Source organism: Hylobates moloch, unplaced genomic scaffold (genome assembly GCF_009828535.3).
Source record: "Hylobates moloch isolate HMO894 unplaced genomic scaffold, HMol_V3 SCAFFOLD_19, whole genome shotgun sequence".
Classification (NCBI taxonomy): Eukaryota; Metazoa; Chordata; class Mammalia; order Primates; family Hylobatidae; genus Hylobates; species Hylobates moloch.
Window position 1 is genome coordinate 63,694,669 of NW_026652294.1, and position 20,769 is coordinate 63,715,437.

The 20,769-nt window shown below is 40.3% G+C and overlaps 1 protein-coding gene across 1 annotated transcript in view; it reads left to right on the top strand.

The window, feature by feature from the left end:
• FREM1 (FRAS1 related extracellular matrix 1) overlaps window positions 1-20,769 on the top strand; it is a 167,164-nt gene that overhangs the window by 16,378 nt on the left and 130,017 nt on the right. The window contains exon 2 of the mRNA XM_058431746.1: window positions 18,089-18,589. Within this exon, the coding sequence (XP_058287729.1) occupies window positions 18,356-18,589 (234 nt within the window). The 5' untranslated portion in view covers window positions 18,089-18,355. The remainder of the gene's footprint in view (window positions 1-18,088; window positions 18,590-20,769) is intronic.

Sequence of the window (20,769 nt, forward strand, 5' to 3'; positions counted from 1 at the left end):
TGCTCTAAGAAAAACCTGTTGTGCTTTTATTTCAATGTTCAATTTATAGAAAAACTGAATAATACCGCTTTAGCTTTAGCCAATATGTTCACACACAGAATCTCTTTTATAATTAATTTTTTACAAACCTTCCACAACTTGCTTAAACCTTCAGCTTTATCCTATCTAACTTAAAACAACCCTTTAACCTTTTAATCTAGGCAAAAAAAATCCACATTTCCATGACTTCTTATAGTCTTTTACCAAAAACACGTTTTACTTTCTTTACATACCTTACATGTCAAACTGTTTTTATTTTCCAAAGATTAAGTCACACAAACTAAAAGGCATTACACTTTTTACTTTTCTAACAAAACATTTGATTTAAGCTCTTTTTATTTTTAAGCCAACTAACAAAAGCTCTTTTATATTACAACACAACTCATATAACTACACAGAAGACAAAGGACTCATTGCCTGATCCAGGAGTTGAACCCTGAACCCAGGCCACCAATGTGAAAAGAGAAAGCAGGGCCACATGGTTACAAGATCAAACTCCCAAGGACATAACTGACCAGTTTTGCTGGGCTGTCTTAGACAGCAGGCTTATGGGGTCTTAGGCCCGCTTTCTATCCTAAGATATCCCTCTTTCTGACAGAAAGATATGGAAAGACAAATTCATAGCACAAAGTACAACAGATTCACTACAGTTTAAGACTAGCCTCATGAATTCTTTTTCCCATTGATCAAAACTTTACAGAGGAGATAAATAGTAATTTTTACCATTCATTCAACCACACAGAGAGAGAGAGAGAAAGAGAGAAGCCAAAATTCTTACCCTTTTGCTGGCATGCCAGGCTCCTGGGTTTCCTTTCTCTGGTGGCCCTAGTGACCCGGCTGGCTGCACCACAGCCCTGGGGGCCAAGCCGCAACAGGAAGGAAGGCCAGAGTAAAATACATGTGACAAAACACAGGCATTAGCCCCTCTGCTTATCACCTAGTATCAAACTGACAAGGCTCAAATGTGCCCCTGGCTGGACCCTGCCATTTTTAATCCAACCTCTGACCAGGAATTTCAACTTGTGGTCTCTGGGCAAGATGGTCACCCTGAGTAATGGTAAAGATGGGAAAAGGAAAGGAGAGAGAGAAAAGCATTGCCTGGGGCAGAGTGGGGAAGGTGAAGAGCTCAGGGAGGCCAGAGAAAGACCCACCCATTGCAGCAACACTGAAAAGTTCAGGTGGCAGCTTGTCAGTAGAGGAGGGATCTTTCATGGCAGTTCCATCAGCTCTCAAGTTTCCCCTTTAGGGGGAAACTTGTCCCCATGTCCCATGATGCTGTTCATGCCTAATTCTCTCACCCATAGCCATCGGCAAAGAGTGCAAGGCAGATTAACCCAAAGAAGAGTGGTTAACATGCTATAGTGCCAAACCCATTCTTAGCTGAGAGGGACTTTACTGGGAGGGGCCTCTAACCCCCTAAATCTTAGGAAAGACTCTAACCTTCGTAAGTTGGGTCTCAAACCCAAGTTCGGTCAAGTGTCCTTGCCTTTTATTAAGAGGAGCCTTTAACCCACTCTATCTTAGGAGAGACTCTAACTCTCCTTAGTTGGGCTTCTAACCCAATCCCATCATTTACTCAGGTAAATGCACCCCACCTACCCAAAGTCAGCCAATTTGTGTGTGCAAATGATTTTCCTTTGGGTTGGAAGCCTCTTCAGTATCGTCCCTTTGAGGTTTTGCAGAATAATGTTACTGGATCCCACCACTTACCCAGAGTTAGCCTTTGGGTCGGGGATTTTTTTCAGTATTGTCCCTTCTGGCCAAAAAGATGTTACAGGAAAGGGGTCCCAATCCAGACCCCTAGAGAGAGTTCTTAGGTCTTGCACAAGAAAGAATTCAGGGCGCGTCCATAGAATAAAGTGAAAGCAAGTTTATTAAGAAAGTAAAGGAATAAAAGAATGGCTACTCCATAGACAGAGCAGGCAGCAAATACCATTTTGTATTGTAAAATGTCTGATTATAAATCTCCCTCCCACAAGACCTCAATCTCTTAAAGATAGAGTTACCTCTTATTGAACTTTTTCTTGCACAGTGCCCCTCTACTTTTTCTCACAAACTCCTTGCTTCTGACATAACATTTACTTGTTGATTCTTTGACTATACCACATTCTTTTTCTCTGTCTTCAGACATGCCCTTACTTTTCCTATGCACCTTTCTCAATACTAATTTTTCTTTCAAATTTAACTCTTTCCCCTTCTGGGAAGCATACCCTAGGCCCAGTTTGGAGCAAATGCTGCCTTCCTATTTAGTCCTATACCATAAAATATATCTCACCATTACTGCACTTACCACCCTTGCTGTTTTGTTTTGTTTTTCTGAGGCAGGGTCTTGCTGTGTTGCCCAGACTGGCCTTGAACTCCTGGGCTCAAGCAATCCTCCTGCCTCAGCCTCCCCAGTTGCTAGGACTACAGACATGTTCCCCTGTGCTTGGCATTACTGCCTGTTTTGAATCATTAGTTTATGTTTGTCTTTCTGAATTATACTATAAACTCTCTAAGGGCAAGAATTTTTTTTTGCTATTTTTGTCTTCACAATCCCAGCACTTAACATAGCACTTGTCCCTAAGTGAGTACTCAGCAATTGTTTGTACAATGAATGAACAAATGATATGTCATGCTCAAAGAGCCAAGATACATTCTGAAAATTGAATTGGTCTCAAAGATGAATTCCTGGACATGATTTAATACGAATTTAAACAGAATCTCACTTTTACACAGTTTGGTGTTTTTCTGTTGTAAATTAAGAAATGAAGAATTCGCTCAAGAAGAGGAAAATTCATTTCAGTTGGCGTGACACTGGTGGGGAAGGTCCTAGGTATGAGTTTTGGTACATGCCCAGGGTAGGTCCCTGATGAAGAGTGGGGCACACCGTGGTGAATGTGAGTGAATGTTTTTCACTCTGCTTAAGTTATTCAATTAAAGCAACCTGTTGTGAAAATTGTATGATACAACGCTCTGGCTGAAAGCAACATGATTTTAAATTATGGCCATTTCCTAACTAATCTTCAGGGAAATGTTTTTGATGGTTTAAGAGGCTTTGATAGCCATTAAAAACAGAATTATAAATTGAGGGCACACATTTTTTCCCTCTGCAATCAGTTTTCTGTACCTTTGAAGGTAGTTTTAGTAGAAGGCCTCTGTAGAAACAGGCAGATGTCTGGTTTCCAAGGGATATCCTGGAATTTGAATTTCCGAAGTAGACTTATTAGGTATAGATTTATCGGGCATGGCCAGAAATGTTTTAGATACCCTCTGGCCGTTCTATATTTTAGTCATTTTATTTCTCTAACCTTGTGTCTCTTGAATGATTTCTCAAAGAACCCGTTTTGTTTTGTTTTGTTTTAATGAAAAAGAACACAAAACGTTTTCCGTAAGTTTGCAGACTTTGGGCTTAAAAAGGCTCCTTTCTGCAAGACTTCTTAGAATCTTTAATATGCTCATATTATATTGTGAATTTTTAGAAGGTGATTTTAGCATTCCGTGCTTCAAATGTATTTGGGTATAGTGAACTTTTTTTGTGGAAAGCTTTTAAGGTCTCCAAAATATTCATTTTCACAAGCACAATTTGCAAAACATGACAGGATAGAGTTTGAACTATTGAAAATGTAAGGAAGGAAACCTAATGAGTTCGTGTTGTAGGCAAAGGTTTGTCTGTCTTTGCAGCCTTGGTCATCATGGGGTTCAGAACATGGTATCCCCAAATAGGGTGCCTTGGCACATTGAATATTTTGAACTGGAGGAATTTGAGAAGTGGCATGTGCTGGAAAGACTCTCTGACCTTCTCTCCTGAACAGCAGATTACAGTACCCTCGTGTGAGAGAAGTGCCCTCCCGATACCCAGAGGAGAGGAGTATCCTTAGCTCCTAGAATGGAGGGACACCATGGGGAATCTGCACAGGCAGGTCTTGCTCACTTTCCCCCAGTTTACCACCCTCAGCTCACACATCTTTGTCCTAATACATCCTGCCATAACTTTCTACTCTTCATCAAACTTAGGATAAAAATGCTCACGCTTAATGTTTCTTTTTGTCTTCATTTTTTTAATGAAGGCTTCCATGTCACATGACACATATTCAATAAATTTTATGTTTTTCCCTTGTTAATTTGCCTCTTTTCAGTCTAATTTACAAGGCCCCAGACAACCTAAGAGACTAGAAGAAAAGGAATTTTCCCTTCCCTCTAGTCATGACAGTATAGCCTGAGGGAGGGCTCTGTCTCCAGAGTTCTGAGTCTGGCAGCTTCCTGAAGATCTGGGAAGGAAATGCTGAAAGGAATATTTCTGGAATAAGCATCTGTGATTTAAGGAAGCCACCTGGGATAATGGACATAGCACTAGTCTAGTGTCAGAACTGAGATTCCCATCCAGGCTTGGTTTCTAGATAGCTGTGTAGTCTTGGTAGGCATTTAACTGCCATGGGTCTTCCTCTCCTATGTAAATGAAGGAATTCCTAGAAGAGAATGCACAAATGGCTAAGGGACATTAAGATAAAAGGGAAAAAATCTATATCTTCCACATAAACAAAGGAAGTGCAAATTAAAACAGTGTCAGATACATTTCACTTGGGAGATGAATAAAGATTAAAGGGGCAATGTTGAATGTGAGGAAGGCTGGTGAAGGTGGAAATTGGTACCAGCTTTCCAGAAAGCATGCATATCAAGAGCCTCAAAGTAAGTTCATACCCTTCAGCTTTACAATTCCACATCTAGAAATCAATCAAAAGACATAAACTAGAGAAACAGACCGATTTATACTTAAGGATTTTTTATCACAATCTTTGACATAGTAACTACTTCAATGTAGCAGTGAGATGATTATAGCAACTATAGTACACCCATCTAGTGGCTATAATGCACAAATTAAAAGCACAGTTTCAAGGAATGTTTAGTAATACAGAAAATGCTTACAGTAGAACGTTACGTTAATAAAAAGGGATACTACACAACTCTTTGTAGTACAGTTCCAATTAATTTTAAAAACCATGTATATGTATACATACATGCATACATATGAAAGCATAAGAGCTTTTTTGGGGGGTATTGAAAAGGATTTTTTTTCTATATGTTTCTGTGTTTTTGTCCTTTAATGAGCATGCATTTCTTTCATATTTTAAAAAAAGTTATTTTCAGAAAAAGCAAATACATTGATAAATGAAATGAAGAATATGGCCTCGATGATTTCTAAAGTTTCTCCTGAAATCATACATTGTGTGATGTAGATTATGGTTTAGAAAAAATTGTAGAGAAGAGGAAGCAGAATGTTATAGACAGAGTCAACACACATTTTATTGATTTAAATATGAGTCAATGCACATTTAATTGATTTAAAATAGAATTATGAAGTGGCCTATTTGACTTGAGACCTTTAACCTGGGCTTGTAGTGTAAGCAGTTGGAACATGAAGATGCTGGTAGACAGGGTATCTCTCTTAATTATTTGCTCTTAAAGCAGCAGCGACTTCCTTTAGAGAACATTGGTTCTAGTGAAACATTAACTTCTGTAATAGTATCTATTGCTATCTGGAACCATAAAGGAAGTTGTTAAATTTCCTGCATACTATAGGAATAAAACCTTAGGGCTAGTGAAGTGATTGCAAAGAGTGTAAGGTTTTGGTGTAATGTGAAGCAGTGTATATATAACAGTAGTGGTTAAGGGCAAGGGTTCTGGATTTGGACAAAACTAGGCTCTAATTGCAATGACAAAGTCAAGCTGATGACATTGGGCAAGTTACTTAACCTCTTTATGTCTCATTTTCCAAATCTATAAAATCATTATCTACCTCCTAAAACCATAGTAGGGATTAAACAATATATGTAGAGTATCTTGAAGAAAACCTACTATGTGGTAAACACGTAATAAATGTTGGTTTTGGCCAGACGTGGTGGCTCACACCTGTAATCCCAGCACTTTGGGAGGCTGAGGAGGGCGGATCACTTGAGGTCAGGAGTTTGACACCAGCTTGGCCAACTTGGTGAAACCCTGTCTCTACTAAAAATATGAAAATTAGCTGGGCTTGGTGGTGAGCACCTGTAATCCCAGCTACTAGGGAGGCTGAGACAGGAGGATCCCTTGAATCTAGGAGGTGGAGGTTGCAGTGAGCCGAGATTGTGTCACTGCACTCCATTATGTCACTTAAATCACTGTATATTTATGTATGAAATTAAAATAATAATAGAACTAATTAGGTTTGTTGTGAAAAATAAATGAAAAGATGCGTAGGAAGCATGTAGCCCAGTGCTTCTGTACAGTAAGTGAAAACACCAATAAGCAAAGTAGAAAGGAAGGAATTTGCACATAGGGGAGACTAAAAATTGTTTATTAAAGAAAAAATCTTAGAAGTCCCAGGCTCTTTCTCATGATTTTATCATCCCTGTCTGAGAACATTCATTCTGAAAATCTGTGTTTGGCAAGATCACGAAGACTTTCCATCTTTGTAGGGCAATTGAACAATTAAAGCTCGATAAGAGGTTATGGGCTTCTTGAAAGAGAAGAATCTGATTTATAGTTGTGTCTTCCCAGTGCTGCTTTGTAGTATGGGTCCACCAAGGAAATGGCATGAGATTGTCAGGATACAGGAGAAAAGATACTTGGCCAGGATGCCCGAGGCTTGTTTCTCCCACAGCTCTGCTGTCCTGCTGGGACCTCAGGCAAGTCACTTCGAATGTTTACTTTTTATTGCCTATATAACCTCAGGGAGTTGGAAGGTCAGTGGGTGCCATGGCTCTGAAGTCTTGGTAAAGACTAAGTCTTGATTTCCTCAATTAAAACACAAAGAAGAGAACCACTTTCTCTAAGTTTAGACAGCTGGTTGTTCCCTGAGGACACAGTTCTCCTGCTTTCCAGTTTGTTGCCCCTTGATGAATCAATTTATGGCACATGTGATTTGGATGCAATTCAGTTGTTCTGTGGATAATTCTATTCAGCTACAAGTTTATGCTTAAAACTTTAAATTTGATTTATATGAATAACTTTGGAAATTCATTTGTATGAAAATTTTGATGATTTAAAAATACATCATAAAAATTCAATTGATAGCTTCTTCTTTTTTTTTTTGAAACAGGGTCTCACTGTCTCACTTCACTTTGTCACCCAGGCTGCAGTGTCACTCTGCAACCTCAATCTCCAGGCTCAGGTGATCCTCCCACCTCAGTCTCCCCAGTAGCTGGGACCACAGGCATGTGCCAGCACACCAACCTAATTTAAATTTTTTTTTTTTTTTGTAGAAAGGGGGTTTCACCATATTGCCCAAGCTGGTCTTGACCTCATGGGTTCAAGTCATCCACCTTCCTTTGCCTCCCAAAATGTTGAGATTAAAGGAGTGAGCCACTGCACCTGTACCTTCCATTGATAACTTCTAAGTTTAGCTTCTGACTAGCATTTTAAAAATTTTAATGTGGAGTAGAAGTCAGAAAATCTTCATTGGCTTTCTTCACCATTTTGTTGAGGATTTCAAAAATCTCTTTTGTTTGGGTGGGTTGATCCTGAGTTGACTGTTTTCACTTAAAATGCCGTTTCTCTATTAGTTTATTTTCTTTCTTTCTTTCTTTCTTTCTTTCTTTCTTTCTTTCTTTCTTTCTTTCATGGTGTCTCACTCTGTCACCAGGCTGGAGTGCAGTGGCACGATCTCGGCTCACTGCAACCTCCACCTCCCGGGTTCAAGCGATTCTCTTGCCTCAGCCTCCCGAGTAGCTGGGATTACAGGCGTGTGCCATCACGCCCAATTAATTTTTGTATTTTTAGTAGAGATGGCATTTCACCATGTTGGCCAGGATGGTCTCAATCCCTTGACCTCGTGATCCGCCCAACTCGGCCTCCGAAAGTGCTGGGATTACAGGCATTAGCCACCATGCCCGGCAGTTTATTTTATTTCTTAAATGACTTCAGGGCATTTGTAAGACCTAAACTTGTGAAAAAGTTGTTCTCATAGAAGTAGAGAGTAGAAGATGGTTACCAGGGGCTGGGGAGGAGGGAGGACTGGGGAGGTGCTGATCAAAGGATACAAAATTTCAGTTAGTCCAAAGGAAGGAGATGTATTGTACAACATGACTACTATAGTTAACAGCATTGTATTGTATAGTTGAAAATTGCTAAGAGAGTAGATTTTAAATGTTCTCCTCATAAAAAGAAGATATGTAAGGTAATAGATACGTTAGTTATTTGATTTAGCTATTTCACATTGTATATGTATATCAAAACATCATGACACAACAGTGTATGTATATATTGCAAAACAGCTAAATTAAGTCATTAACCTGGTGGCTCACACCTATAATCCCAGCACTTTGGAAGGCTGAGATGGAAGAACAGCTTGAGACCAGGAGTTTGAGACCATCCTGGGCAACATTGTGAGACTCCCATCCCTACAAAAATTAAAAAACAATTAGCCAGATGTGGTGGTGCATGCCTGTAGTCCCAGGTACTTGGGAGGCTGGGGCTGAGGCTTGCTTGAGCCCAGGAATTGGAGACTGCAGTAAGCTATCATTGCACCACTGCATGCTAGCCTGGGCAACAGAGTGAAACCCCTGTCTTTAAAACAAACAAACAAACAAAAATCATGTTGTACATCATAAATATATACAATTTTATTATTCAATTAAAAATAAGTAAAAATTAAAAATAAATAATTGTGTGAGTCAAGGGGTAATAACTGCAAGCCCGGGGAAGACAAAAAGATTCCGTTGCTTATGTCATCTTTAGTCAAATAGTGATAACTACCTAGATCACTGATGAGAAGAGTTTTGGGCCACATATGAATTCTGCAAAAAGCAAAGCAAATAAAAAGCTATGAGGAATTATTGATATCTTGATAACTATGCTGGGCATAGGAGGGGAAGGCCCTTGTCTTGTGTTGGGTAGCCACCATTGCAAAATTCCAGAGAGGAAGAATAGTAAATACTATTTTCATCAAGGCACATCATTACCATTGACCATTAAGAATTTCCATTGCATTGAGAGCTGTACAGCTGAGATCCATTTTTTTTTTCTTGTTGTGCACAGATTATCTCAAATTAGTGACAGGAGTATCATGTTTATATCAACATGAAGAATACAGGCTCATATGGTTAAGCTGAATGTGTAATTATGAAATAAATACTAGCTCACATTTCCCCTCCAACCAATTATGTTACTAAATTATTTTCTTCTGTTCAAGAAATTTCCCAAGAAAGTTTGGTTGAAGAAATCTTTATGAATTTTCATAAGGAAGAATTCAAAACAGGGTGTTTTTTCACATTTCAGAAAGAATTTTCACACAGTTTTATTGGCATTTATTGGCTTATACAGATATACTGTACTTAGAATACATGATTACCATGTAAAGAAAAAAGGCAATGGTGGGAAAATGGTCAGGGAGAGCAGAACTGATCTGCAGTCATGTCAGAAGGATTTGGAAATGCTGAGAAACAGCTGAGCCACACAAGCAAGCCAAGACAAGATTTGTTCGTTGTTTTTTTTTTTTTCTTTTTTTTTTTTTCCTTTTTGAGATGGAGTCTCGCTCTGTCGCCCAGGCTGGAGTGCAGTGGTGCGATCTTGGCTCACTGCAACCTCCGCCTCCCAGGTTCAAGAGATTCTCCTGCCTCAGCCTCCCAAGTAGCTGGGATTATGGGCACCCACCACCACGCCCGGCTGATTTTTGTATTTTTAGTAGAGACAGGGTTTCGCCCTGTTAGTCAGGGTGGGCTCAAACTCCTGACCTCAGGTGATCCGCCTGCCTGGGCCTCCCAAAGCACCAGGATTTGTTTCAAGGATTTGAATCAAGTCCGAGGTGGCTAAAAGTCAGTTTACAAGCTCCCTTGTGGAATATGGCCAGGTGCCCTTTCTACTTCCACTTCTAGCTGCCCCCAATAATTCCGCTGACCCTGAGGGTGCCCATACTAGCAATCAGAGCAAGCTGTGGACAGATGGATTCTGAGGCTCTGACTTAGCCCTATGCTGGGACCAAGAAAATAAAATTCTCAAGATGTGCTAGGCTTCCTATTAGAGTGTTGTTTTTCATGTAGGAGTTGGCTGTCACTGGACATAGTAATTTTGTGTCAGAGACAAGACAGTTATTACCATTTCATTTTGAGGTGTTAAAAGATCCATCATCACTGCGAAATCTTGTTTGCTTCAGAATTTTGCTTTGCTTTGCTGTTGTTCTGTTTTTCTTCTGGCCCTTTCTCGGTCTGCACATCTGAATTCTTCTCTGTTTCCCCTCCCATGCCACCTTCTTGAAGCCAAAAATCAGAGCAGTATTTTCCATGGAATGTCCACATACTTGGTGTTTCCCAACACCAAGAGAAAAATACAAGAGCAAAATTAGAATGCAAATAAAACCAAACAAAGCAGACCCTTTTTGATTTTTATTGCTTCTAATTCTGCAGCCTTCAGTCTAGTCTCAGTTGATTGAAGGATGAGTTTTGTTTGATTTTGAATTTGGAAATTGTTACTCTTGCACTTTTTCCCCCCCTCCTAATTGTGTTGCTTCAGGTTGTTTTTGAAATATCAAAATTTAGTTTTTTAATATGTATTCTGTCTGAGGACTATGAGAAAGAGAAAATTAGAATGTAAGTAAAACACATTCTATTTGACATTTATTGAACCTAATTTTGCCACCTTGCCCCCTTCATCCAGGCCCAATTCCTTCTACTCTGTTTTTCCTGAGAAAGCTTTACTTTCTTGTCTCTTTGATATATTTTGTAATAATAATGTTACATTTGTATGGGGGTTTATAATTAAGAAAATATTTCCACATAGATTATTGGTCTGACAGGGGAACTTTGGAGGAGGCAGGATGGGTGATTCCTTTTTTTTTTTGAGATGGAGTCTCACTCTGCTGCCCTGGCTGGAGTGCAGTGGCATGATCTCAGCTCATTGCAACCTCTGCCTCCCAGGTTCAAGCGATTCTTCTGCCTCAGCCTCCCATTTTTGAAAGAGAAAAGTGATGTTCATAAAAATCAGGATTAGAATCCATGGCTGGGCACAGTGGTTCACACCTGTAATCCCACTTTGGGAGCTGAGGCGGGCGGATCACTTGAGGTCAGGAGTTTGAGACCAGCCTGGCTAACATAGTGAAACCCCATCTCTACTAAAAATAATACAAAAATTAGCCAGGTGTAGTGGCGGGCACCTGTAATCCCAGCTACTAGGGAGGCTGAGGCAGGAGAATTGCTTGAACCCAGGAGGCGGAGGTTGCAGTATGCCAAGGCTGTGCTATGGCACTCCAGCCTGGGTGACAGAATGAGACTCCATCTCAAAAAAAAAAAAGATAACAAGAAAATTAAAAAAACAAAAAACGGGATTAGAATCCAGATCTTCAAAATTCAAGTCTATTCTTTCGACAGCATTGTGGTGCAGGGAGCCATAAGAATAGATATCTCCTCTCTCTCTCTTGTCTCTTCCTGGCAGATAAACATTAGGATCTTGGACTTTGACCTTGTCTCTCAGTTAAGGGTTTACTATGATATAATTAGAGAATGAGCTATTGTCCCATGTGCTGTTAGGTAGGAAGTTAAATCTTTAGCTGATTAGTGACTAAACAAAATTGATACAAAAACTTGAGGAAGAAGTGATTATTAAAGGTATAGTTAAGCAGTTGTGAGTCACACACACACACAAAATAACAGTGAGTTAAACAGGAAAGAAGTTTACATTCTCTGCTGTGTAAAATTCTGGATGAATGGATTGGTATGATGGTTCTGCTTTACAAATGGCCCAGAGACCCAGGGTCCTTCTAGCTCACAGCTCCACCAATCTATGCCATAGCCTCATTTTTTCATGTGCAAGGCAGCACCTTCCATCTTGGCAACTAGATGGAGGGAGGCATAAAGAAAAAGGGAGAAGAGGCACACCATAACTACCTCTTAAAGGAGGTTTCTCAGAGCCACCATGAGACTACTCTTCTTCAATTCCTTTGGCCAGAATCTGATCACATAGCCGCAGATAGCTATAAGAGAGGCTGTGAAATGTAGTCTTTGTTCTGGGTGACTATATACCTAGTTAAACTTTTTATTTCAATGGAGGAAGGTGAGGTTGGATATTGTGGGACAAATAGACATTCCTGTCAGAGATAGATATTGGAAGAGAGTTACTAAGTTATCATAAGCGAAAGGAAGGAAACATTTGCTATATTATTTTAACAATCTATCTGAGAGAAGCTTATTTGGCATTCTAAATTGTTTACATGAAATAGAAGATTTTGATCAAGTTGTTCCATTTTGGTCCACATTGCCTTTCTTATTAAGTCAGTGCTAAACCAAAACATATTTGAATTCATTAAACACAAATTTGTAAAATATGGCAAAGCCTCCAAGATAGCTTTTTTTTCCTGTTGAGATTGACTGATTCCTGTTTATACCCAGAGGCTGTTAAAATGTGGGATAGTAATGGAGCTATGATCAATTATAAAAGGTAAGGGGTGTGGCTGGTCTAGAGACAGGCTGACCAATGATACACAACATGTACAAAGACCAGGAAATTGACTCGGAATCAAAGTCTTCGTTTTACGTGCCTTTGCATAATACAAGATATCCGTGGGGTTTCGAAGGAGATTCGTTTCAGCTGTTGGCTGAGTGGGTGGCAGGAGAAGAGAATTCCAGGACAACATACATATGCCTGCCTCTGCCAAGGACTGTTCTTGCAGAGCCTGAAACACACTGCTGACCAACCATTTGGAGATAACTGTTGGGTGAAATCCCACCAGTGCCTTTCTGTTTTGCTGCGTTCTTCAGTTTCATTTGGAATGCCGCACCTGAGAAGAAAGATATACCTGCCCTTTGTATACCTTGATGGGCTGGTACCAGGGAACTAATTATATTGGTGATTTTCTTCAGTTTATTTTTGGTTAAGCAACACAATGACATGATGACATATTTACCTCTGAGATAGCATTACTTTCCACTGGCTGTCAGAAGATGCATCTTTAATGAGTTAGTATATTGTGTCCATAAAAATTTGTTCATAAAAATGTTTATTTTCAAGTTATCTACATATATTTAAAAAGCCTTTAAACACAATAAAATTTGTTTTGAAGTTTCTATTTATATCAACACACATGCAATTTTACATGAATCTCATATGTAATTTTTGTACTTTTTTTTTTTTTTGAGACAGAGTCTTGCTCTGTTACCCAGGCTGGAGTGCAGTGGCACAATCTCGGCTCACTGCACCCTCTGCCTCCCAGGTTCAAGTGATTCTCCTGCCTCAGTCTCCTGAGTAGCTGGGATTACAGATGCATGCCACCAGGCCCTGCTAACTTTTGTATTTTTAGTAAAGACAGGGTTTTGACATGTTGGCCAGACTGGTCTGGAACTCCTGACTTCAGGTGATCCACCCGCCTTGGCCTCCCAAAGTGCTGGGATTACAGGCATGAGCCACCACACCTGACCTGTTGTTGCATTTTTTTTAATGCATGCTCTTTTTTTTTAAAAAAAAAAAAAAAAAAACTATTGCTGTTTGAGTCTGCTCAGGCTGCTGTAACAGAAATACCATAGACAGGGTGGCTTAAAGAATAGAACTTTATTCCTCACAGTTCTGAAGGTTGGGAAGTCTAAGATCACCTCTTCCTGGTTTGCCGAGGGAAATCCTCTTGTTGTAAGCCTCACATGGCCAGAGAGAGAGTGCTCTAATCTTTTCATCCTCTTGTAAGAATCCCATCATGAGGACTCTACCCTCATGACCTTATGTAAACCTAACACCTCCACAAGGCCCCACCTCCTAATCCCATCACATTGGAAATTAGGGCTTCAACATATAACTTTGGTGAGGGAACACAAACATCTAGACATAGCACACCCCTCATCTTTCTTCAGTCCATCTATACTATATTGCCCCTATCATATTGTCCCTACGAACAACCTAATGCTTGTCTGTCCATATTTTTCTCCATGCCCATTTAATTATATGTTAATACGATATATGTCTCCATCTACATATATGCCTATACATAGATGCAGCCTTTAGAGTTGCTTTATCAAATGGAAGCCTACTTTTCTCCATTTTATTTTTTCTGACTCCACAATACATCGTAGAAATCCCTTCACATTGAATGATTTATCTCTAATTCAAATTCTAAAAGTTACATTCCATTCCATGGTATAAATATACCTACGCTATTTAACCATCCCCTTCTTGACATTTACTTTGCTTGCAGTTTCCACTATGGACACTGCTGCAATCAACATTCTTGTTCATGTATTCTTGTAGAGGTTGCTTTTATCTCTTTTGGATAGATTCTCAGTGTTGTGTGGCAATAATGAAACGAGCAGTGATGGATTTTGATTTTTACTTCACTTCTTCTTTTGGTGTTTGACTGGAGGTGCTGCCTGGGAAAGACTAGTTGGCCAATCATCAGAAAGTTTCATGGTGTGGCATTTTCCAGAGTCAAGAATCTCAACCTCAGTGTTATGGGCACAGAAAACGGACCTTTTCCATATGTCCCAGGATGATCTGCTTTTTTGTGACAGATTCTCAGTAACAGAATTCACATGGCATCTTGATCCATGGCTAATGGTGCCCACTTATGATGCCAGTTCTTTTTTTTTTTTTGAGACGGAATCTTGCCCTCGTTGCCCAGGCTGCAGTACAGTGGTGCAGTCTTGGCTCACTGCAACCTCCGCCTCCCGGGTTCAAGTGGTTCTCCTGCCTCAGCCTCCCAAGTAGCTCAGATTACAGGCGCCTGCCACCATGCCTGGCTAATTTTCATATTTTTAGTAGAGACGGGTTTCACCATGTTGGCCAGGCTCTTCTCGAACTCCTGACCTCAGGTAATCCACCTGCCTCGGCCTCCCAAAGCACTGGAATTGCAGGTATGAGCCACCGTGCTTGGCCTTTTTGATTTTGTTTTTGTTTTTTTCTTTTTAGATATAATAATATTCCTGGGTTAAACTATAATCAGTATAAGGGAATTTAAGGCATTGTTTTCTCCAATTTATTCACTTAGTTAACAAATATTTATTGATATATCAGGCATTGTTCTAGACACTAGGGTTAAATCCATGAGTAAAAAAATATAGAAATTCACATCTTTGTGAGGGACATGGCAGTGACTAATATTAGGCTGGTACAAAAGTAATTGTGGTTTTTGCCATTGAAAGTAATGGTGAAAACTGCAATTACTGTTGCAACAACCTAATATAAAGGATCAAATATTAGGTGGTTAGAAAGCACTAAGTTTAAAAACAAAGCAGGAAAGTGGTAAAGAATGCTAGGAGATGAGACTGACATAATCCTAATGGGGTTGTTAGGTGTGACCACACTGCAAGTGTGACATTTGATGGGAACTTGAGAGTAGAGAGGTGGAAGGAGGGATATCTGGGGGAAGAATGTTCAAGTCAGAGACAACAGAAGTGAGAGTCTTTAGTGGGGGAGAGAGGAGGGAGGAATGGATCTTGATTTGTTTGAGGAAAAGCAAAGATGTTAGTGTGGCTGGAACAGGGTCAGCAAAGGGAAGACAAACAGGAGATGAGCTGAGAGAGATAAGAGTGAAACAGATCACATAGTGTCTTCTAGGTCATCACCAGGGCTTCAGCTTTACTCTCAGATGGGACACCACTGGAAGTTTTGAGCAGAGCAGTGATGTGATATAAGTAACATTTAATCAAAATATTGGCTGTGATGCTGAGAAATGCCTAGAGGAAAGGCAGGAGTAGAAGTAGGGACATCAAATAGGATGCTATTGTAATCATCCAACAGAGACTTGGTGGTGGCTTGGACCAGAGGGATCACAATGGAGGTAGTAAGAAGTAGCTGGATTCTGGATATGTTTTGAAGGAAGAGTATATTAACTTTTTATTTTTGTGTAACAAATCACTATAAACTTTGTGGCTTAAAACAATACAAATTTATCTCAAATTTCCCTTGGTCTGGGGTCAGATTATGGCTTAGCTGAGTTCTCTGCTTTAGGTTGCCACCAGGCTGCAGTCAAGATGTTGACAGCCTTCATTCTTATCCGGGGCTTGACTTAGGAAGAAGCCACTTCCAGTCTCATTCAGGGTGTTGGCAGGATTCATTTCCTTGTGGCAGTAGAACCCGTGGAGGCTTGCTTCTTCATGTGCAGCAGGAGAGCCCCTGGTTCCAGTCTGCCAAGAGAGAGTCTCCTGTATAACAAAATATAATCATAGGAGTGACGCCCATCACCTTTGTTGAATTCTGTTGGTTGGAAGTGTTACAGATTCTGCTGGCACTCAAGGGGAAGGAATTTTGGATACTAGGAGGCTGGAATTATTTGGGGGGTCACCTAAGATCTGTCTACCATAAAGATACAACAAGATTTTTTGTCTAGATGTAGAATGTGTGATGAAGAAAGGAACAACTGAAAAGTTGGAGTTGCTATTAATTAAGGTAAGGAAGACTGAGGGAGGGAAGATTGAGAGCTCAATTTTGGCTTCATAACATGTGAGATGTCTTTTATACACCACCCAGAGATGACAAGCAGACAGTTGCATATGCAAATCTAGAGTTAAGCAAGAGGGTCCAGGCTAGAGGTGTAAGTTTGAGGTCCATTAGCACACAGGTGGTATTTAAGGCCAAGGAATGAGATCACTAAGGAATGAGTGTAGATACAAAACAGGTCCTACAACTGGGCTCTAGGGTCCCAGCATTAAAGAGTCAGTGAGTCTAGAAAGAACCAGGTAAGGAGACAAAGTGAGATAGAGTGAGATAAGAGGACTGCAGGAGTATGGAGTCCTTGCAGCCTCCATGTGTTAATTAGTTTAAATCTCAGAAAGCAAAGTTTCCCCCTTACCTCCCAGTTTTGGGAGACACCTACCTGTCTTGTTGCCTCTCCTCTCCCTGAATGTGCTGTTGTCTTAGATGCCAAATGTGAATGGAAAAAATATTGTATCTTGTCAAAGTTCAACAACCAGGTGTGCATTCTTGCCCAAATAAGCCAAGCCAAATCAGCTTGACTGTGGGCAATAGAGTCGGTTGGAGTGTGTGAACAGTTTTACTCTGGGACTGATACCATAAAAAACAGGCTGCTCTGTGAAGTGTACACCCCCCTCAGGTATCAGGTGACACAAGTCAGGCACTGCCTCAAAAGTAAAAGGTTGCAAACAGTGACAAGGGAATGGAAATAGATCAGATGTGGATAATGGAGGCATTTGTTCTTCTACAACCTTCTGACAAACATTCATTTTGGTATCTACTGGTTATGCACAGAAATTTATCGAACTTATTAACATGGAAGGCCTTTCTTTGGGCATGACAAACCACTATTTGTTCGCCTAATTATACTCTGAATTTAAGGATATATTTCAGTGCATTTTACTTTAGATAAAATCTTTTCATTTCTTATGGAACACAGAGAAATCATGAAATTCTAAGTGGATAAAGTGAAAACAAAGACTCTATTTGTGCGAGTTGAGTACATGGGAATGTAATTAGCATTGTAGATAGTATAAATACGCGTGTCCATGTGCCATGTCATTAGCTGTGTGTGCTGAAGCTATGTCACCCCATTCATAGTCCCTTTCACACATAAACAAAAACTTGAATGTTCACTTAGAAAAAAGTATATTTTCTGTAATTTCCACTCAAATGTTTCTTAGGTGTCTTCACTGCCCAGCAAAGTCAGAAGTGTGCCCAGTGTGACAAATCATTAAACTTCTTTCCTATCCGGGTAGCACTGATTTAGAATTAATCATGTTTTCAAACAACGTGTTAATAATGCTATCAGCTCTCTGAACAAAATTAGATTATAATCCTCATTTAACAAATGAGGAAAGAGAAGCAAAGAGTTTGACAGCTGTCTATGAACTCAGGGAACCAAAAGCCACACTTGTTGGCAGTGAGGCTGGCTGTTTCCTCCTGGACCACACAATTGACATCCCGGTTGGGGTATGTCAAGTCCGGAAGCGGTATGTCAAGTCCGGAAGCAGGAGCTATAAGCAGGGTAATGAAATGGCTGCTTTGCCTTTCAGATAGGTCTAGAGGTCAAGTTAGTTTATTTGTTTTTAATTTAGCTGAACTCATAGGCTGGTTGAAAGATCCCTTTGTTGGTAGCGATCTTTTGAATAGCCGCATAAACCTTTTGGTCTCTCTCTCGCTTTACTCCAACCCCCTCTCCCATTTGCAGGATTAGAAAAGCACTTGGGAGGCCCATTAATCTTGCCGGCGTTGTCAGGAGTGATCAGCGAGTTTTATTAAAAGCCCCAGGGTTGCCTGAAAGGCCTCCTTGTCTGACTTTGAAATGAAAGGGGCATGCTAAGATCTCGGGGCACATTGTCAGGACCCCTCGCCCTGCCCCTTGGACTATGAGCTGACCCTCCAGGAGGAAGCACAGAAGCCCTCCCTTGTTAAAGGGATTTCGCCGGTGGACAGAAAGGAGTTGGGCCCTGTCAGCATGAACTCTCTGAGTTGGGGGGCTGCGAATGCCCTGCTGCTGGTGCTCCTCCTGGCCTGGGCCAGCTCCACCTTCATCAGCCTCAACCGTGGGGTGACGGTGATGAAGGGCCACTCCGCCTTCCTGTCAGGAGATGACCTGAAGTTTGCCATCCCTAAAGAGAAAGATGCCTGCAAAGTGGAAGTTGTGATGAATGAGCCAATAACCCAGAGGGTTGGGAAACTCACTCCACAGGTAGGTCCTATCTGCGATTTTCTGTTCGGTTGTGTATATGAATGCAAGTGTATGAAAGTATGTGGGGGGACAAAGACAGAACAGAGATGTAAAAGGTCTCCCCTCAAGCCATCAAAGACGAGTATTAGAAGATGTTCACATTTGAAGTGGTAGAGTTGTAATTAGCAGACATAGTATTGCGCTGCTTTTCTATGTGAGGTGAAATCTATTTTTAAACATTCTTGGCTGACTTCAGATTACAAGCCTGAAACCAGCAGGATTTAATCCTGGTTATAATAACACTGATGGAGGAAATCAGGTTCTAACTAATATGGATGCATGTATATATATATATATTTTTAATAATGCACTATTTCAGTAAGTCTTTCCAATTTCTCCTCTTTTCTTGAAGATAACTGGTATATCTTACCAGCTGCTTGACCTTATAGAGTAGCTAATTATACAGGAAAAAGCACAAAGCATAATGTAAGAGAATTACGTTTGAGTTATTCCTGCCCCCAGTTATCACATCCATTGCCAGTCAGAGTGCTTTGGATAAGAGATCAAGATTTCAAGACATTTTTAGGACATACCTGTGACCTTAGCATAGCAAAGGTAAAACTTGAAGATGTTTCATCTATTAACATCACTTAAACATTTTTTCTGAGTAAGGGAAAAGAAGCAGAAAAGAGACGTGAAGATACTTCACTTTAAATATTCACTGTTCTTTGAAAATATCTGCTTAATTTTTTTCCTTTTAATCAAAATCTTAGAGACCTTTATATTTAAGGGTATTCTATTATCAATTCTTTTGTAGAGTGAAGAGTTACCTCCTAATTCATTGGGTTTAAAAGTCTATATTCTCTTACACTGTTTTTGCTTAAAGTAGGAGTTACCACTATATATGATTTTAAAAATTGCTTCTGATTTTATTACTTGTTCCTACTGTCCTGTAACTTTGCTCCCAGTGCAAACAATCTTGAGACCATTCAACACTAGATGCTGCTGCTGCTTCTGGAAAAATGGGCCATTCTCTTTTGCTGAACTATGAACATTATTTCCTTTTCATTTGGCTAAAGAAACATAATTCATGAGGTTATTGAAAAGTGGTACTAGGTATTGCAGAGAGAGAAAAAAAGACTTAGATGGATACTAGCTCAATTGGTATCTCTAGACATTCCATTTACCACACTTCAAGTTATAGACCCATTCTGAAACACATCAGAATTCTTTGGAAGAGGGTCTCACACTGCAGATATTTCTGATGTGGTAGCAACCAAATGTCTCTGCCTAGTTGCTTGTAAGATTTTTATTGTCAGTCAAAGAGCTTTAGATGGGTATCGAAAGCATGTTAGAATGCAACAATGGCTCCACGTATTAGCCATTGTATTCCCAAGTGTTTGGTAGTTGCAATGTCTCCTCAGTTACTCCCAATTATACTTGCATTCTGAATGCGTTTTGGTTGGCACTTATGAGTCAGGGAAAAAGAAGATACCTGGGATTGCTCATACTGGAACCCCAATGTGCTAAATAGGGTGAGGAAGCAATACAAATAAGCTCAGGAGTGGGTGATAGAGACCCAACTACAGGGACCGGGGTGGAAAGGAAAATGCAGGCTAGTTGCAGTAGCTCATGCCTGTAATTCCAGTACTGAGGCAGGCTGATCACTTGAGACCAGGATTAGAGACCAGCCTGGTCAGCATGGTGAAACTCTGTCTCTACTAAAAATACAAAAGTTAGCCAGGTGTAATGGCATGTATCTGTAAGCCTAGCTACTTGGGAGGCTGAGGCACAAGAATCGCTTGAACCCGGGAGGTGAAAGTTGCAATGAGCCAAGATAATGCCACTACACTCCAGCCTGGGTGACAGTGTGAGACTCTGTCTTAAAAAAAAAAAGGGAAAATGCAGCCCTTAGAGTTTTGAGAGAGGGTAAAATAGGACCCCTGATCCTAGAGGACTGGGGTCTTTGATAAAGCAGGAACCCAGGGCTGTACTGGCACATATGGGTGTCTTATAAAGACTGATGATTGATAATATGGTACCTCTTCCAATCAATGTATTTTTAAAAGTCATTCAACATTTATTTAGAAGTGGGACTGAGTATTTTGTGAAAAAGAGAAGAAGCAAAATTCCCACTGGTAGCTCACAGGAGCAAGCTGTCTAAGCTGTCTTCCAGTTTGGACCTCAAACATGCATGCCCA